Here is a 17,915-nt window from a genome sequence, read left to right on the forward strand (position 1 = left end):
TCAAGCGCCCCATCCAGGCTTTACTCCAGAGATGGCCTCTGACCATTCTTATGACCTTCCTCTGGACCCACACCAATATGTCCACATCTTTTCCTGTGTTGAAGGCTCCAGGGCTGAAATCTGATCAATTTATGATCCTCCTCTGGACCCACACCAATATGTCCACATCTTTCCTGTGCTGAAAGGCTCCAGAGCTGACCACAACACTCCAAGTAGCTATAAAGAGCTAAGCTACAAAGCTTTTCATCCACAATTCCATCACCCAAGCACCATAATCAAATTTCTAGATTGCATCTTTCCTATTTGCTTCGAGATTAATCTCCAGGTGCAAGTTCAGAAGGTTGATTTGGTGACACAAGACCTGCCAGGCTAGAAGCAACTTCACAATCCATTTGGCTAAGAATATTGCCTATTGATTTTGAAAAGCTGAAGTCAAGCTGCCAAACTTCAGGCTATGGAAAAATAGATTCCACTCTGCCAGCCTGTAGCACACTGTGGGCTGCAATGGGCTGCCCGGGGAGGTGGTGGAGTTGCCGTCCCTGGGGCACTTCAAGGCAAGGTTGGATGTGGCACTTGGTGCCATGGTCTAGCCTTGAGCTCTGTGGTAAAGGGTTGGACTTGATGATCTGTGAGGTCTCTTCCAACCCTGATGATACTGTGATACTGTGATGCATCAAACTTCAGGGCAACAGAAAGCAGACACCAAGGCAAAGGGCTCATGAAGCTTTCATTAAGCTCATCAGACAAACAAAACCTTCTTTTGGCTGAAAACACTGATGAAGGATAATATTCTAGAGCAACAGCAACACACTCCCTTGTCGATCCCACACGCTTGTGGGTTTATTTTGTGTCTCAGCTGAGGTCCACTCCTGTTCATGCCTGCTTTGCTTATCATCAAATCACACAATCACTAAGGTTGGAAAGGACTTTCAGGATCAGCAAGTCCAATCCACCTGCCACGGCTGCTACACCAGATCCTGCAGCACAGAACGCCTCCAGGGATGGGGATTCCACCACCAGCTTCCTAGGGGAGCAGCCTGTTCCCAACCCCTCACCACTCTTGCAGCAAAGAAATTCTCCTCATCTCCAGCCTAAACCTCCCCTGGCACAACTCAAGCCCCTATTTGCCTCCCCTCCTACCGCTGGTTACCTGGGAGAAGAGCTCAACACCAGCCCCACTCCAGCCTCCTTTCAGGGAGTTGTACTATGAAGCACACAGCAGCCACTGACATTTCTTCCATCCTGACCTTCCTAACTTCTTCTACACATGCCCTGGTTCTCTCAGAAGGAAATCTTGGTAGCTAGTGAGCAGCGAAAGCAGTTTAAGGCAGGGTCATGGCCTCGCAGGGGCACGGAACGCCCAGGTGTGCCACCTCATCTTTCACGTTCGGGTGGACTTGGGGCCCCCCTTGGCCAGTTGTTTGCCTCACCGAGTTCCTGGCGCTGAGGCAAGGCTGCAGCGCTGGGCGCTGGGCGCCTCCGCAGCAGCCCCGATCCGCACGCAGAAAGATGCCCTCCTGGGCCGCGCTTCCGAAGCGCTCTCGCCACCGGGGCGGCGGTGCCCGCGGGCACAGCGATCTGACAGCTTGGAGAGGAGTGGGCACAGCCGCCAAGGCCGCCGACAGCATCTGGCCTCAGTCCTGCGCCGTGACCGCGGGCGGCGGAGGGACGAGGGGGTTAATCCTCCGGCCGGGCCTAGGGGACCCGCGTCGGCTGCCCGAGGCGCCAAGCCGGGCACGCCGCGGGCCGCGGCAGCGAGCGGGGCTGGCGCTAGAGGCGGGCTCCAGGGCCGCGGCGCCGGGGGCGGTGTCCCCGCTCCGCTCCGCCCGTCGCCCAGCCCGCCTCCCCCCCGGCTGTGGGCGCGGGGAGCCGCGGAGCCGCCGCCGGGCGGAGCGGAACGGGGCCGGCGGAAGAGCGGAGCGGCCACCACCCGCCCGCCGGGGCGGCGCGGCGCGGAGCGGAGCGTAAGCCGCTGCCTGGATGCAAGAGGCGTTTTGGGAATCGGAGGCCGGCGGCACCCGGGAGGGCCCGGGGGAAGAGGAGGAGGCGGCGGCGGCGGCGGCGGACTCCGGGCGCTGAGGAGAGGAAGCAAGCAGCGCTGGCCATGGCCTCCAACTTTAACGACATAGTCAAGCAGGGCTACGTGAAAATTCGCAGCAGGAAACTGGGGGTGAGTGAGCTTTTCCTTCGCAGTCGCTTCCCGGGGCGGGGGCGAGGCGCTGGTGGTCACCTCATCGGCCTGGGGGTCGGCGATGCCCCGGGCCGGAGCCGCCAGCGGGGGCGCGGCGACCTGCTGCTGCTGCTATCACCGCCGCCGCCTCCGCCGCCGCCGCCGCTCGGACTTTGCTCCTTTCTCCGTCGGGATCGGTGGAGATGCGCTGCCGTTGCCGCCGGGGAGAGCCGGCTTTTCCCTCTCTGCCAGGCGCCGCACCTACCTTCTTTATCAGCCGGCGTCTTCCAGGGTCGCTGTCCGCGGAAGGCTCGGCCGCGTCCCTCCGTTCTCCTCGAGCGGCACAGCCCGAGCCGGGGCAGACAGCCCTTGCCTGGGCATCCCTCCGCCCGTCTACCCCTCCTCCTTGCTGCCTCCGGCGGGGAGGCTTCGCTGGGGGCAGAGAGGCATAAGCAGGGTCTGTGTGGAAACTTTGTGCACGGATCCTCCCTCCCTCCTTCTCCCGTTTTGGGAATGGGCACGTTCGGAAAATCCTGGAGCCTGGTACCAGAGCAGCCCTCTAATAACCGAGACAAGACAAGGCGCTGGTGCCGGGGGCTCGGGGAGGCGGCTGGCCAAGGGCATCCTGCAGGGAGGAACGGATCGAAAGGCGGCTGCAGAGGCTGGCAGCGATCGAAACTAGAGGCAACGTCTTCGCAGAGGGTGGCTGGCGTGCGGGAGCCCCCGGGATGCTCGGGAAGGCAGCGGGAAGCGCCGCGCCGGCAGGCTGGCCGCGGGCTCCGCGCCGGTGGGAGCCTGCAGCAGGCAGCGAAGTTGGAGCGCAGTGCATGCGAGGGTCAGCATTGCCTAAACTTCGGGCGACGGCGGGACCAAGGGTTTGGGCTTTCTCTTACCCATTGTGTGTGTGTGAGAGTGAGAAGGCTTAGGAGAGCTGGAAGCCTCGAGGCCTCTGCTGGCTTGCACAGCTCTGGCTGGTGTAAGGAGCCCCAAAAGACTGGGGTCCTTCTGGGTTTGAGATTAAACCTGGCCGGGGCAAGAACGAGCTTTGGGATGCTTCTGTGGGGTTCACCTTTGTGTTTTCCTCGAGGTGTGGAGGACAGTGCAGGGTCCCTCCCTGCCCTCTGCTCCGGGAAGGTGCTCTGCCTCTCCCTGTTTCCTCCAAAACCTAGCAGAGCCCTCTTGTGCAATCAGCCCTTCCTCCAGGCTGTGCTCTGGGAGCTTATCACAGTGCTAATATTTACCTCCTCCTCCCTTCCCCCGCCCCCCCGAGGCTGTGTTTTGCTTGCAGGCACAGTGTACAGGATGGTGGGAGGCACCATAAACTGACCTTTGGAGCACTTGTGCTGCCTCATCAGGCTAATAGCACGGGAAGAGTTTGGTCCAAATCCTTAGTAGCACCAAATGTTTGAAGGGTGGTGCAGATCCAAAGCAAACGGATGCTCTTCCTCGCTCTGCAAGCCCAGGATCACTCTGTGCACCAGTCAAGCATCAGCCTGCTTGGAAAAAAAAGCCCAATTTCTAAGCCTCAGTTTGTTACTGGCAGTCCTCTCTTTAACCTCTGGCAGTCTCCCCCCGCTCAGCTGTGTTATTAGAAGGGCCCAACAGAAAGCAGCGGGACGATGGCATCGCATCACCTCGGTGCTAGCAGTGGGAAGCAAAGTTAGTCCAAACGTGCAGGGGAAGGTGTCTCAGAGTCCTCCCAGTGTGAGATGAAGGCTGTGGCATACCTATGTGACTGCTTTCACACAGCTCTGTGCATAGCATGGAGGCAGCAAATGTGGAGTTTGCGTCGCGGTGATCTTGAGTGATGCTGGCTGACTTGTGAGAGCAAGATGAAGACAGTGATACTTCACCTCAGGTTGCTTGGATATTTCCATTGGAGGCCTGTATGAGTCGGTTCTTTTGGAAGGAGGAACATTTAAGTGCATTTTCTTTCAGTGTCTATTGTTCATGGGTGTTGCAAGGAAGGATTCTTGTGCTTCTCCGCCCGAGCAGAAGCCAAGCAGTTCACAGAGTGCCTGTGGAGAGGTGTGTAGGGGATGGGGATGACAATCCAGGCTACACAGCCTCAGGCAGGTGGTAGTATAAGCTTAAATATGACCTGTGGGGATGCACACCTGAATAAACCTCTGAAGTAGGATGTAAAAATGCAAAGAGCATCCAAATTCACACCAGCATGATGGTTGAAAGGTAGGAATATGTCTGTCTGTATCCATAGCTCTCTGGATTCCTCTGACTGGGTTTCTGAATGAATGCCAGTTTTATTCACCGAGTGAACGATTCAAGGTTTGGGTAGTTTGTTTGTTTGTTTGTTTGTTTGTTTGTTTTTCACCCCTGATGGCTATCTCCAAGTCCAAACCTTAATGAATTGCACTGGAGCTGTCAAAATGTAGATGAATACATCAGTATTCAGGGATATAAGTGTCTGTTGACAGGAGAGTATATTTAGTCTCCAAAAATAGGGAGAGGAGAGAGCTAAGGGTGCTGGAAACTAAGGCTGGAGAGCGGCCCTGAGGAGAGGGACTTGGGGGTGCTGCTGGAGGAGAAGCTCAGCAGGAGCCAGCAGTGTGCACTTGCAGCCCAGAAAGCCAAGCAGAGCCTGGGCTGCAGCAGCAGCAGTGTGGCCAGCAGGGCCAGGGAGGGGATTCTCCCCCTCTGCTCTGCTCTGCTGAGACCCCACCTGGAGTCCTGCATCCAGCTCTGGAGCCCCTGGGACAAGAGGGCTGTGGAGATGCTGGAGAGTGTCCAGAGCAGGGCCAGGAGGATGCTGAGAGGCTGCAGCAGCTCTGCTGTGAGCACAGCCTGAAAGAGTTGGGGCTGTGCAGGCTGGAGCAGAGGAGGCTCCCAGGGGACCTTCTTGTGGCCTTCCAGCATCTGAAAGGGGGCTCCAAAAAATCTGGGGAGGGACTTTTGAGTCTGCGAGGGAGTGCCAGGAGTGGGGGGAATGGAGCAAAGGTGGAGGTGGGGAGAGTGAGGCTGGAGGTGAGGAGGAAGTTGTTGAGCAGGAGAGTGGTGAGAGGCTGGAATGGGTTGCCCAGGGAGGTGGTTGAGGCCCCATGGCTGGAGGTGTTTGAGGCCAGGCTGGCTGAGGCTGTGTGCAGCCTCCTCTAGGGTAGGGTGTCCCTGGGCATGGCAGGGGCTTGGAACTGGCTGCTCCTTGTGCTCCCTTCCAGCCCTGACTGACTCTGTGATGTTGAAGCATGCAGATACAGTCAGCTCTCGCTGGTTATATTACATTCTTACACACTACACGTTTTAGTTATTTATCCTCTTTTGGTCATAATAATCTACATTCTTTTCAGTCTTTTACTGTCTCCTGAAAAGCAGATTGATGAGAACTTGGAGAGCTGAGGGAGCTACCACCAGCTTTGGTGCTAGGCTTGGGCAATAAAACTAATTCTAACCTTTGGGCTGGTAGCCAACTCATTACGGAAATTCTTCCAGAGCAGCTTTTATTGGTGAGTGGAGGAGCCCTGGCTGGGAATCAAATGGAAGATACTTCAATATAATGAAGCCTCAGAAGGTTCAGGTGGAATTGAGGGACGTGATATCCAGAGCAAAATCAAACATCCTGCTTCATTTTATTAACTCCATCCCCCCTCCACCTCTCTCCCAGCAACTGCCTTTGCCTTGGGATGAACTTTCTGATTTAGGATTTAGATTGTGAAGAATTTCCTTTGCAGAACCCCAAGTGGTGACTCTTTCTGGTTGCCTTCTTTCAGTGATTGATTTGTATTTACTTAGGAAAATAAAAGCTTTTTTTTTAGTATGAGGTATATAACATACTGGGGAGGGGCCTGGAGCAGAGCCCTGTGAGGAGAGGCTGGGGGAGCTGGGGGGGTGCAGCCTGCAGCAGAGGAGGCTCAGGGCAGAGCTCATTGCTGCCTGCAGCTGCCTGAAGGGATGCTCCAGGTCTTGAGGGAAAAAGGCAGTGAGAGGTAGTGAGAAAATTTGCCTTCACTTTTTGTTTCATGATCCCTTATCTCCAAGACTTTTTGCCCTCTATTCACCATGATAGAATGGACTGGATGATATTGGAGGTCTTTTCCAACCTGTTTGATTCTATGATTCTGTGATAACCCAATGCTTGTCTATCCACTGCATTTACATCTGAATGGACTTCTGCAGATCTTCTGACAGTCCAGTATTTTCAGGCAGACCTCACTGTTGTGCTGCCTGAGGGTTCACGTAGGGTCAGATAGCTTGCCAAAAGGAGGAGCTTGGCCAGCCTGCCTGTTGCTGTTGCTGTTGCCATCTGACATCTACCTCCACGGGGAGTAGCATGGTTTGTGCCATGGAGGTACCAGACCATGAAGAAACATCCAGCCAGCTAGACTGCTAGGCTGAGAGCCCCTTGCTGTTTTTAAGCTGCACATAAACCATTTCTGTAGTGCCTTCAACTGTTAAAATGTAATAAATATATATAGAGAGAGACAATAAATAGCCATTGGGGTAGTATATCAGGCAGTGCACCACCTCACATGCCTACAGGGTGCTGTATTAGCTACTACACCAGCTCACATGCCTACAGGGTGCTGTATTAGCTGCTACACCAGCTCACATGCCTACAGGGTGCTGTATCAGCTACTGCACCACCTCACATGCCTACAGGGTGCTGTATTAGCTACTACACCAGCTCACATGCCTACAGGGTGCTGTATTAGCTGCTACACCAGCTCACATGCCTACAGGGTGCTGTATTAGCTACTACACCAGCTCACATGCCTACAGGGTGCTGTATTAGCTACTGCACCAGCTCACATGCCTACAGGGTGCTGTATTAGCTACTACACCAGCTCACATGCCTACAGGGTGGTGCATCAGCTACTGCACCACCTCACATGCCTACAGGGTGCTGTATTAGCTACTACACCAGCTCACATGCCTACAGGGTGCTGTATTAGCTGCTGCACCACCTCACATGCCTACAGGGTGGTGCATCAGCTACTGCACCACCTCACATACCTACAGGGTGCTGTATTAGCTACTGCATCATCTCACATGCATACAGGGTGCTGTATTAGCTACTGCATCATCTCACATGCCTACAGGTTGGTCCATTAGCTGCTGCACCCTCTCACATGCCTACAGGTTGGTCCATTAGCTGCTGCACCATCTCACATGCACGCAGGACATCTTCTCTGACATCTTTCCAACTTAGAAGCTGTAGCCAGTGAGGATAACTGTAATTAAGCCACATTTCAGAGTGTTTCCCTGCATGTGCCTTTCTTCTCAGTGCTTTGGCATGCCTGCTCTGTTTGATATTTTGCTTCCCTCTGATGCTGCCCAAAGGAAACAGCTCATTCTTGCAGCCATTACATTTGACCTGTGCCACCCTGCTTTGAAACCAATTTGATTGTGATGTGGTGTGCTGTTCAGATCAGAATAGGTCATTTGTGCAGCGTGGAGCAGGACTGTGCTGCCTTTGTTCTTTTGGGATCTTTCATACTTGTGTCACATTGAAATTCATAGGGCACCATTCTGTGCTGGGCTGGCTGTGTTCATGGGCTGAAACTTTGTTGTGGCAGATTGGAAAGCCCTTTGTTGCCTCCTGATAAACTGAGCTGGGAGGATTTCATGCCTTGTGGAAGTGGTGGGTTCGTGTTTGCTTTTTAAAGAGGAAAAGCAATTTGATGTCAGGTTAGGAAGTCTAATTAAAAATGAGTGTTGTGGCATTTTGAGAGGCTTGCTGGGCTGCAGCAGGAGCAGTGTGGGCACAGGGCAAGGGAGGGGATTCTGCCCCTTGGCTCTGCTCTCCTCACACCCCACCTGCAGTCCTGGGGGCAGTTCTGCAGCCCCCAGCACAAGCAGCACATGGAAGTGTTGGAGCCAGTGCAGAGGAGGCCACCAAGATGCTGAGAGGGCTGCAGCAGCTCTGCTGTGAGCACAGGCTGAGAGAGTTGGGGCTGTGCAGCCTGGAGAGGAGAAGGCTTGGAGGAGACCTTGGAGTGGCCTTGCAGGATCTGAAGTGGGCTAGAGGAGGTCTGGGGAGGAACTATTGACAAGGTCTGGGAATGACAGGATGAGGAGTAATGGGTTTAAAGTGTCAGAGGGGAGATTGAAACTGGATGTTAGGAAAGAGTGAGGGTGGTGAGACACTGGCACAGGTTGAGGGTGGTGAGACACTGGCACAGACTTTCCAGGGTGGTTGTGGAGGACAGAAGCACAGAATGGGATCTTGGATCCCATTCTGTGCTTCTGTCCTCCACAACCTTCCTGGAGGTGTTCCAGGCCAGGCTGCATGAGACCTTGAGCAAGCACATTCTGTGGTTCTGTGCTCCACAACCTCCCTGGAGGTGCTCAAGGCCAGCTTGGATGAGTCCTTGAGCAACCTGCTCTAGTGAGAGGTGTCCCTGCCTATGGCGGGTGGTTGGAACTGGCTGAGCTTTGAGGTCCCTTCCCACCTAACCCACTCCATGATTTCATTTAGGACTCTGCCATTTTTGTCCAACATTGGACATCCCAGAATCGATGCAAAGGCCCTGAGCTCGATTTCAAGCACCCCATTAACCACAGTGGCTTTGGTGGAGAGCCTGGGCAGGATCATTACCCGCATGCAGCGAACATGAATTTCCTCCTTCAAACTCCTGCTCCAAGGAGTTATCCTTTCTGAAATGGGTAATTATGGAAGGAACATTCTCCCTGAATCCTTGAAATACACAAGGAATTATTCATGTCATTCCAACAGTGAGGGGTTTCTTTTTCTCTCTCTCTGCCTTGGTCTTTTAGAAGCAATCTCACTTGGAATCATTCATTCAGAGTTTTGCAAGCGCTGCAAAATGCTTCGGAGCTGTTGCCAGGCAACAACATATTCAGGCAATAGCATATGTGAATCAGTGGTGAGTTGTGTGTGGTTGAGGTATGGACTCTGGAGAAGAGAATGCATTGTAGGGAGGTGCTAAGGAGAAATGCCACCCCCAGCCCCCCCCCAAAAAAAAGCACACCAGGAAACATTCTTAGTTCTAAGCTAAACGAAAGGATGAAACCTAAATGAAAGAGTAAAGCTAAGCAGAAGGAGAAAAGCTAAATGGAAGAGTGAAGCTAAGTGAAAGAATGAAGCTAAATGAAAGAATGAAGCTAAATAAAATAATGAAGCTAAATAAAAGAGTAAAGCTAAGTAAAAGGAAAAAAGTTAAATAAAGAATAAAGCTAAATATAATAATCATCATCTAATATAGATATAAGTGTATTAATAAGGTAAATAAAAGAGTAAAGCTAAAGAAAAGGATAAAAGCTAAATAAAAGGATAAAGCTAAATAAAAGGGAAAAAGTTAAAGAATAAAGCTAAATAAAATAACAATCATCTAATATAGATATAAATGTATTAATAAGGTAAATAAAAGAGTAAAGCTAAATAAAAGGATAAAAGCTAAATAAAAGAATAAAGCTAAATAAAAGGAAAAAAGTTAAATAAAGAATAAAACTAAATATAATAATTATCTAATGTAGATATAAATGTATTAATAAGATAAATAAAAGGATAAAAGCTAAATAAAAGAATAAAAGCTAAATAAAAGGATAAAGCTAAATAAAAGAATAAAGCTAAATAAAAGGAAAAAAGTTAAATAAAGAATAAAGCTAAATATAATAACAATCATCTAATGTAGATATAAATGTATTAATAAGGTAAATAAAAGGATAAAAGCTAAATAAAAGAATAAAAGCTAAATAAAAGGAAAAAAGTTAAATAAAGAATAAAGCTAAATATAATAATCATCATCATATACAGATACAAGTTTATTAATAAGGTAAATAAAAGGATAAAAGCTAAATAAAAGGATAAAGCTAAATAAAAGGAAAAAAGTTAAAGAATAAAGCTAAATATAATAATAATAATCTAATATAGATATAAGTGTATTAATAAGGTAAATAAAAGGATAAAGCTAAATAAAAGAATAAAAGCTAAATAAAAGGGTAAAGCTAAATAAAAGGAAAAAAGTTAAATAAAGAATAAAACTAAATATAATAATAATTATCTAATGTAGATATAAATGTATTAATAAGGCAAATAAAAGGATAAAAGCTAAATAAAATAATAAAAGCTAAATAAAAGGATAAAGTTAAATAAAAGGGTAAAGCTAAAGAAAAGAAAAAAGTTAAATAAAGAATAAAACTAAATATAATAATAATTATCTAATGTAGATATAAATGTATTAATAAGGCAAATAAAAGGATAAAAGCTAAATAAAATAATAAAAGCTAAATAAAAGGATAAAGTTAAATAAAAGGGTAAAGCTAAAGAAAAGAAAAAAGTTAAATAAAGAATAAAACTAAATATAATAATCATCTAATGTAGATATAAGTGTATTAATAAGGTAAATAAAAGGATAAAAGCTAAATAAAAGGATAAAGCTAAATAAAAGGAAAAAATTTAAATAAAGAATAAAACTAAATATAATAATAATAATCATCTAATGTAGATATAAATGTATTAATAAGGTAAATAAAAGGATAAAAGCTAAATAAAATAATAAAGCTAAATAAAAGGATAAAGCTAAATATAATAATCATCATCTAACATAGAAAAGTATTTTAATAAGCTAAAGAAAAGAATAAAGCTAAATAAGAGGAGAAAAGTTAAATAAAAGGCTAAAGCTAAATATAATAATAATCTAATATATATGAATATATTAACAAGCTAAATAAAAGAATAACAGTTCTTAGTTCTGAGCTAAATAAAAGGGGTTGAGCCTGTGTTAACCCTGGAAAGTTCATCTTCTCTTTGAGGTTTAGCCTGGAGAAGAGAAGGCTCAGGGCACCCCTGGAGTGCTGTGTCCAGTTGTGGGCTCCTGAATTGCAGAGAGCTGTTGAGGTGCTGGAAGGTGTTTGGAGCAGGGCAGCAAGGCTGGGGAGGGGCCTGGAGCAGAGCCCTGTGAGGAGAGGCTGAGGGAGCTGGGGGTGTGCAGCCTGCAGCAGAGGAGGCTCAGGGCAGAGCTCATTGCTGTCTGCAGCTGCCTGCAGGGAGGCTGTAGCCAGGTGGGGTTGGGCTCTGCTGCCAGGCAGCCAGCAGCAGAAGAAGGGGACACAGCCTGGAGCTGTGCCAGGGCAGGTCTAGGCTGGATGTTGTTAGGAAGTTGTTGGCAGAGAGAGTGATTGGCACTGGAATGGGCTGCCCAGGGAGGTGGTGGAGTGGCCGTGGCTGGAGGTGTTCTTGCCAAGCCTGGCTGGGGCACTTAGTGCCATGGTCTGGTTGGTTGGGCAGGGCTGGGTGCTAGGTTGGGCTGGCTGAGCTTGGAGCTCTCTGCCAACCTGCTTGAGTCTATGATGATTCTAAGATCTGCCAGTTGAAGAGCTTTACAGAGAATCACAGCACCATGCAGGTTGGCAGAGCCCCTCGGGGTCACCAAGTCCAACCTAGAACCCTACTCTACCAGATTCACCCTAAACCATCTCGCTAAGCGCCACATCCAAACCACCCTTAAGCACATCCAGGCTGGGTGACTCCCCCCCTTCCCTGGGCAGCTCATTCCAGTCCCTGACCACTCTCTTCATGAAAAACCTTTCCTTAAAGCCCAATCTAAATCTCCCCAGCCTAGTTTGGGCCGGATGAGCTTGGAGGGCTCTTCCAACCTATTTGATTCTATGCTAGGTTGGACTGGATGAGCTTGGAGCTCTCTTCCAACCTTCTTGATTCTATGCTAGGTTGGACTGGATGAGCTTGGAGCTCTCTTCCAACCTGCTTGATTCTACGATTCTAACTTGGCATCATCTGCAAACTCACTGCTGACACTCTCTGTGCCTGAATCAAGGTCACCAACGAAGATGTCATCACTACAGAGGCCCTGATGCAGCTGATGTATGCAAGCAGTGTAAAACACTCTCTCTGAAGGTGAAAAACAATCTGGGTGGCTGCTGAATTAAATCCCTCATTGTTCCCTAAGTGAGCAAAGTGCTGCTGAATTAAAACCTGGGGGTGGGGAGGTGTTGTTTTTTGACTGTGTGCTGCAGCCTTTCACATCTGTTAGGTTAAAAATAATAACTGGAGAGCTGCTGCTGCATTCTCTGCTTTTTCCCCCCCTCTCTTCCACTTGCAGCACAGCTCTGAGCTGCAAGCAGAGGGTGATGTATTATTTTAATTCATAATGGTTCAGCTGAAAAATCTTTTCTGGATGAGATGCAGAGTTCAAATCTAAACACTCTGATGTTCCTTCAGGAAGTCCACAAAGGTAAAGGTGGGAAGGGACCTCCAGAGATCCAGTCTTGTGACCACCCTGCAAAGCAGGATGGCTTAAGGAAGGGCAAAGTTTGGATGCAGTAGGGCAGAAATGCAACCTTACACTGAAAAGATGAGGGAGGGCAACCTAGAACCCCCTAGAACTCCAAGCAGGGAACCTAGAACCCTGCTCTCCAAGCAGGAGGCTAGGGCTGGGTGCTAGGTTGGACTGGATGAGCTTGGAGGTCTCTTCCAACCTGTTTGATTCTGTAATTCAAAATACCATGAGCTCCCTCCTCAAAAATGTCCTTAATTGGGTTCCACAGTAGTGAAAAGCTTCTGATATTAAACACTGCTATTAGTTCTTTGGAGCAGGTAGGGGAAACATGCTGAGGAGCTTTGTAACTCCAGCAAGCAGACAGCACCTAACCCTTTTCCCCCCAGGTCTAATCGATGCTGTGTGTTTCCCCTTCCTTGCTGAGACATGAATGAACACAACCTTCCCAAAGTGCAGCCCAGATGAGCTGGAGATGATGAGGGCCAGTCTGGCAGAACAGCAGAGTGAAAGGAGATCAATCTTTTTACAGGATTTATACACTTCCATTAATTGTCTTCCTAATTTATGTGCGACTCAAGTGCAAAGCAATCCCTCTGAGGCTCCACGGGCATGGTCCTCTGACCCCTCAGTTACCACCTCCCTGGGCAGCCCATTCCAGTGCCAATCACTCTCTCTGCCAGGAACTTCCTCCTAACATCCCACCTGGACCTCCTCTGGCACAACTTGAGGCTGTGTCCCCTTCTTCTGCTGCTGGCTGCCTGGCAGCAGAGCCCAACCCCACCTGGCTACAGCCTCCCTGCAGGCAGCTGCAGACAGCAATGAGCTCTGCCCTGAGCCTCCTCTGCTGCAGGCTAAGCAACTTGTAATGCCCTGACCCTGAAATGCTTTTTTAAGAGAGTGATGCTCCAAGCTCTAGCTGACTGGCTAGGGCTGGGTGCTAAGTTGGACTGGATGATCTTGGAGGTCTCTTCCAACCTGGTTGATTCTATGATTCTATGATTCTAAGCTCTCCTCCTCTCAGAGTGTATTGGTCTATTTTCTGATATGAAAGGCTTTTCTGGAAGGGCAGGCAAAAATACTCTTTGTGTGCAGTGCCTAGAAAGAAGAGACCTCTTGCACTTGGCCTTGGGGCATCATTGTGATGAGTCTAAACTATCCCTGTTAGCATGGCTTGGATTGCTGGGTCTTATTATCAGGCCACCTTTAGAGACTGGTCTTTGGTATTGATCAGTGTATTCATCCATGACCCACATATATTAGTATATAAGTATATATGTGTGTGTATGTGTGTATGTGTGTGTGTGTATATATATGTATGAACATATTCATATATATAAAATACAATATCTTCATTCATCACCAATATATATTTTATATATATATATGTGTGTGTGTGTCTATGTATATGAATATATTCATATATATATATATATATAACACAATATCTTCATTCATGACCAATATATGTTAATATATATATATGTGTGTGTCTATATATATGAATATATTCAGATATATGTCTAAAATACAATATCTTCATTCATGACCAATATATATTAATATATCTATATATACATGTGTGTATATATATTAATATATGAATATATATAAATCTAAAATACAATATCTTCATTCATGACCAATATATGTTAATATATATATGTGTGTGTCTATATATATGAATATATTCATATATATATCTAAAATACAATATCTTCATTCATGACCAATATATATTAATATATCTATATATACATGTGTGTATATATATTAATATATGAATATATATAAATCTAAAATACAATATCTTCATTCATGACCAATATATGTTAATATATATATATGTGTGTGTCTATATATATGAATATATTCAGATATATATGAAATACAATATCTTCATTCATGACCAATATATGTTAATATATATATGTGTGTGTCTATATATATGAATATATTCATACATATATATATATAAAGTACAATATCTTTATTCATTACCAATATATGTTAATATATATATGTGTGTGTCTATATATATGAATATATTCATATATGTGTGAATATATTCACATATATATGAATATATTCACATATATAAAAAATACAATATATTCATTCATGACCAATGTATATTAATATGTATATATGTGTGTGTATGTGTATACATATATGAATATATTCATATATATATGTATTATACAATATATTCATCTATGACCAATATATATTAATATATATATGTGTGTATGTGTGTGTGTGTATACATATATGAATGTATTCATATATATATTATACAATATATTAATCCATGACCAGTATATATTAATATATATATATATGTGTATGCATGTGTACACATATATGAATATATACATATATATATATATTATACAATATATTAATCCATGACCAATATATATTAATATATATATGTGTGTATGTGTATACATATATATTTATATATAAATATATAAATACAATATATTCATCCATGTCCAATATATATTAATATATATGTGTGTGTATGTGTATACATATATATTTTTATATATATATATAAATACAATATATTAATCCATGACCAATATATATTAATATATATGTGTGTGTGTATGTGTATACATATATATTTATATATATACAATATATTCATCCATGACCAATATATATTACAGAATCATAGAATCATAGATTGGTTTAGGTTAGAAAAGACCTCAAAGCTCTTCCAGTTCCAACCCCCTGCCATAGGCAGGGACACCTCCCATCAGAGCAGATCACTCAAAGCTGTATGTGTGTATATATCTATATATATGAAGACTGGATGGGGCTGTGTGGTGGGTTGGACTGGATGATCTTGGATGTCTCTTCCCACCTGGTTGATTCTATGATAAATTCTATGTTAAATATATTTATAAATATATATATGATACATATACATCTTAATCCATGATCAATATCTATATCCATGATGCCTGTTAGCTGCAACATGTTAAAGGAACTGCATTTCATCCCTGAAGTGTGGTCACACTGGGTGAGTTTAAATACAGGCAACCAACATGCATCACACTTTGCAGATAAAAGAAGTGACAGCCTCTTAACAACAAAGCCAGAAGGTTAGTTTTTCCATAGCCAATTAAAAGCTATTTCAGGGGTTGTGGTTTTGTTCTCTCCTAGTCCTGGTATCTTAAATCTAGAGTAAAGTGTTTGCAGCTTTTCACACTGACTGCATGGGGCACTTAGTGCCAGGGTCTGGTGGATTGGATAGAGCTGGGCCTGGATGAGCTTGGAGGTCTCCTCTATGATTCTGTGACAAGGGCAAGAGTTTACAACATTTTTTTTCTCTCTCTAGTCCTTATATCTCTAAACCAGAATAAGGTTTTTGGATTGTATTTTTCCTCTCTCTCCTCCTTACATCTTTAAGCTGGACTAAGGTTTTGGATTGTACTTTTATCCTCTCTCTCCTTATACCTTTCAACTAGAGTAAGGTTTTTGGGTTGTATTTTCCTTCCTCTCTCTCCTCCTTGTATCTTTAAATTGGAGTAAGGTTTTGGATTGTACTTTTATCCTCTCTCTCCTTATACCTTTCAACTAGAGTAAGGTGTTTGGATTCTATTTTTCTTCCTCTCTCTCCTCCTTATATCTTTAAACTGGAGTAAGGGTTTTGGATTGTACTTTTTTCCTCTCTCTCCTTATACCTTTCAACTAGAGTAAGGTTTTTGGATTGTATTTTTCTTCCTCTCTCACCTCCCTTTTCTTTAAATCAGAGTAAGGTGTTTGGATTGTATTTTTTCCTCTCTCTCCTTATATCTTTCATCTAGAGTAAGGTTTTTGGATTGTAATTATTTTTTTCTCTCTAGCCCTGTATCTTTTTCCTCTCTCTCCTCTTTGTATCTTTAAACTGGAGTGAGGTGTTTGGATTGTATTTATTTCCTCTCTCTGCTCCTTATATCTTTAAACTGGAGTAAAGTTTCTGGACTGTACTTTTTTCCTCTCTCTCCTCCTTATATCTTTCAACTAGAGTAAGGTTTTTTGATTGTATTTTTCTTCCTCTCTCTCCTCCTTACATCTTTAAACTGGAGTAAGGTTTTTAGATTGTATTTTTCTTCCCCTTTCTCCTCCTTTTATCTTTAAACTGGAGTAAGGTGTTTGGATTGTATTTTTCTTCCTCTCTCCTCCTTACATCTTTCAACTGGAGTAAGGTGTTTGGATTGTATTTTTCTTCCTCTCTCTCCTCCTTACATCTTTCAACTGGAGTAAGGTGTTTGGATTGTATTTTTTCCTCTCCTCATATCTTTCATCTAGAGTAAGGTTTTTAGATTGCATTTTTTCCCTCTCTCTCCTCCTTCTATCTTTAAACTGGAGTAAGGTATTTGGATTGTATTTTTCTTCCTCTCTCTCCTCCTTATATCTTTAAACTGGAGTAAGGTGTTTGGATTGCATTTTTTCCCTCTCTCTCCTCCTTCTATCTTTAAACTGGAGTAAGGTGTTTGGATTGTGTTTATTTCCTATCTCTCCTCACATCTTTAAACTAAAGTTTTTTGACTGTACTTTTTTCCTCTCTCTTCTCCTTACATCTTTCAACTGGAGTAAGGTTTCTGGATTGTATTTTTTCCTCTCTCTGCTCCTTACATCTTTAAACTGGAGTAAGGTTTTGGATTGTATTTTTTTCCTCTCCCTCCTCTTTATATCTTTCAACTGGAGTAAGGTGTTTGGAGCTTTTCACACTCTTAACGACATCTTCTCTTTTCAGAAGGCAGAAATCTTTGTGCTTACCTGTTGGGATATAGATGAAAAGAATTAAATTTTAGGGTTGTTTTTCTTTTTTTTTTTTCATTTTTTTCCCCCTTCTTTTTTTTTTCTTTTTTTTTTTTTTTTTTTTTTTTTAATTTCCAGAGATGTAATTTGCAGTCTTGAGCACTTTGATTCCTCTCAGCCTTACTCTCAATTACACTAAGCTCACTGTACGCGACGTGAATTGGATTTAAAGCTGCATTAGGGGGCCTTAGGCTGGCAGCAGAGTGAAGAATGCTGTTAGTGTAAATGGGCAACAGGATTTCTGAGCTTAGCTGTTCTGCCTGTAAAAGGAGGATAATGTCTTTTCATCCACCACTTCTTTCTTTTGCCTGCTTTTGACTCGACACTCTTGATCAGCTCTCATCCTTTGCCGCCCGAGTCGGCTGCCGCTGAGCGTGCCCAAGGCTGCTAAGTGCTGCTGCTTGGTAGAGAACATTGAGAGAGTTCAGAAGCCACTTCTGAGGGGTTTGAGTCACTCAATGGCTGAGCTTGGAGGTGACCTTGTCCAGCCCCTCTGCTCAGGCAGGGACACTTTGCCAGAGCCATAGAGATAACCAGGTTGGAGGAGACCTCTAGCATCATTCAAACAGCATAATTCAGTGTAGTCATTAATGACCTGGGTGAGGGCACAGAGGGCACTGGCAGCAGGGTTGCTGATGGCACCAAGCTGGGTGCAGTGGCTGCCACCCCAGGAGGCTGTGCTGCCATCCAGCCAGACATAGACTGAGAGTGAATGAAGC

General features: G+C 45.1%; 1 protein-coding gene across 4 annotated transcripts in view; it reads left to right on the forward strand.

Annotated features, from left to right (window-relative positions):
• Nucleotides 1–1,834: 1,834 nt before the first annotated feature.
• DOK6 (docking protein 6) overlaps nt 1,835–17,915 on the forward strand; it is a 117,830-nt gene continuing 101,749 nt past the window's right edge. For 2 of the 4 annotated variants that reach the window (XM_064150302.1, XM_064150304.1), the window contains exon 1: nt 1,836–2,170. In XM_064150302.1, the coding sequence (XP_064006372.1) occupies nt 2,105–2,170 (66 nt within the window). In that variant the 5' untranslated portion in view covers nt 1,836–2,104. Of the gene's footprint in view, nt 2,171–17,915 lie in introns of all 4 variants that reach the window. The other 2 variants (XM_064150303.1, XM_064150301.1) reach the window with 2 other exon arrangements.

The sequence above is a fragment of the Pogoniulus pusillus genome, chromosome 10, assembly GCF_015220805.1.
Source record: "Pogoniulus pusillus isolate bPogPus1 chromosome 10, bPogPus1.pri, whole genome shotgun sequence".
In the NCBI taxonomy this organism is placed as follows: Eukaryota; Metazoa; Chordata; class Aves; order Piciformes; family Lybiidae; genus Pogoniulus; species Pogoniulus pusillus.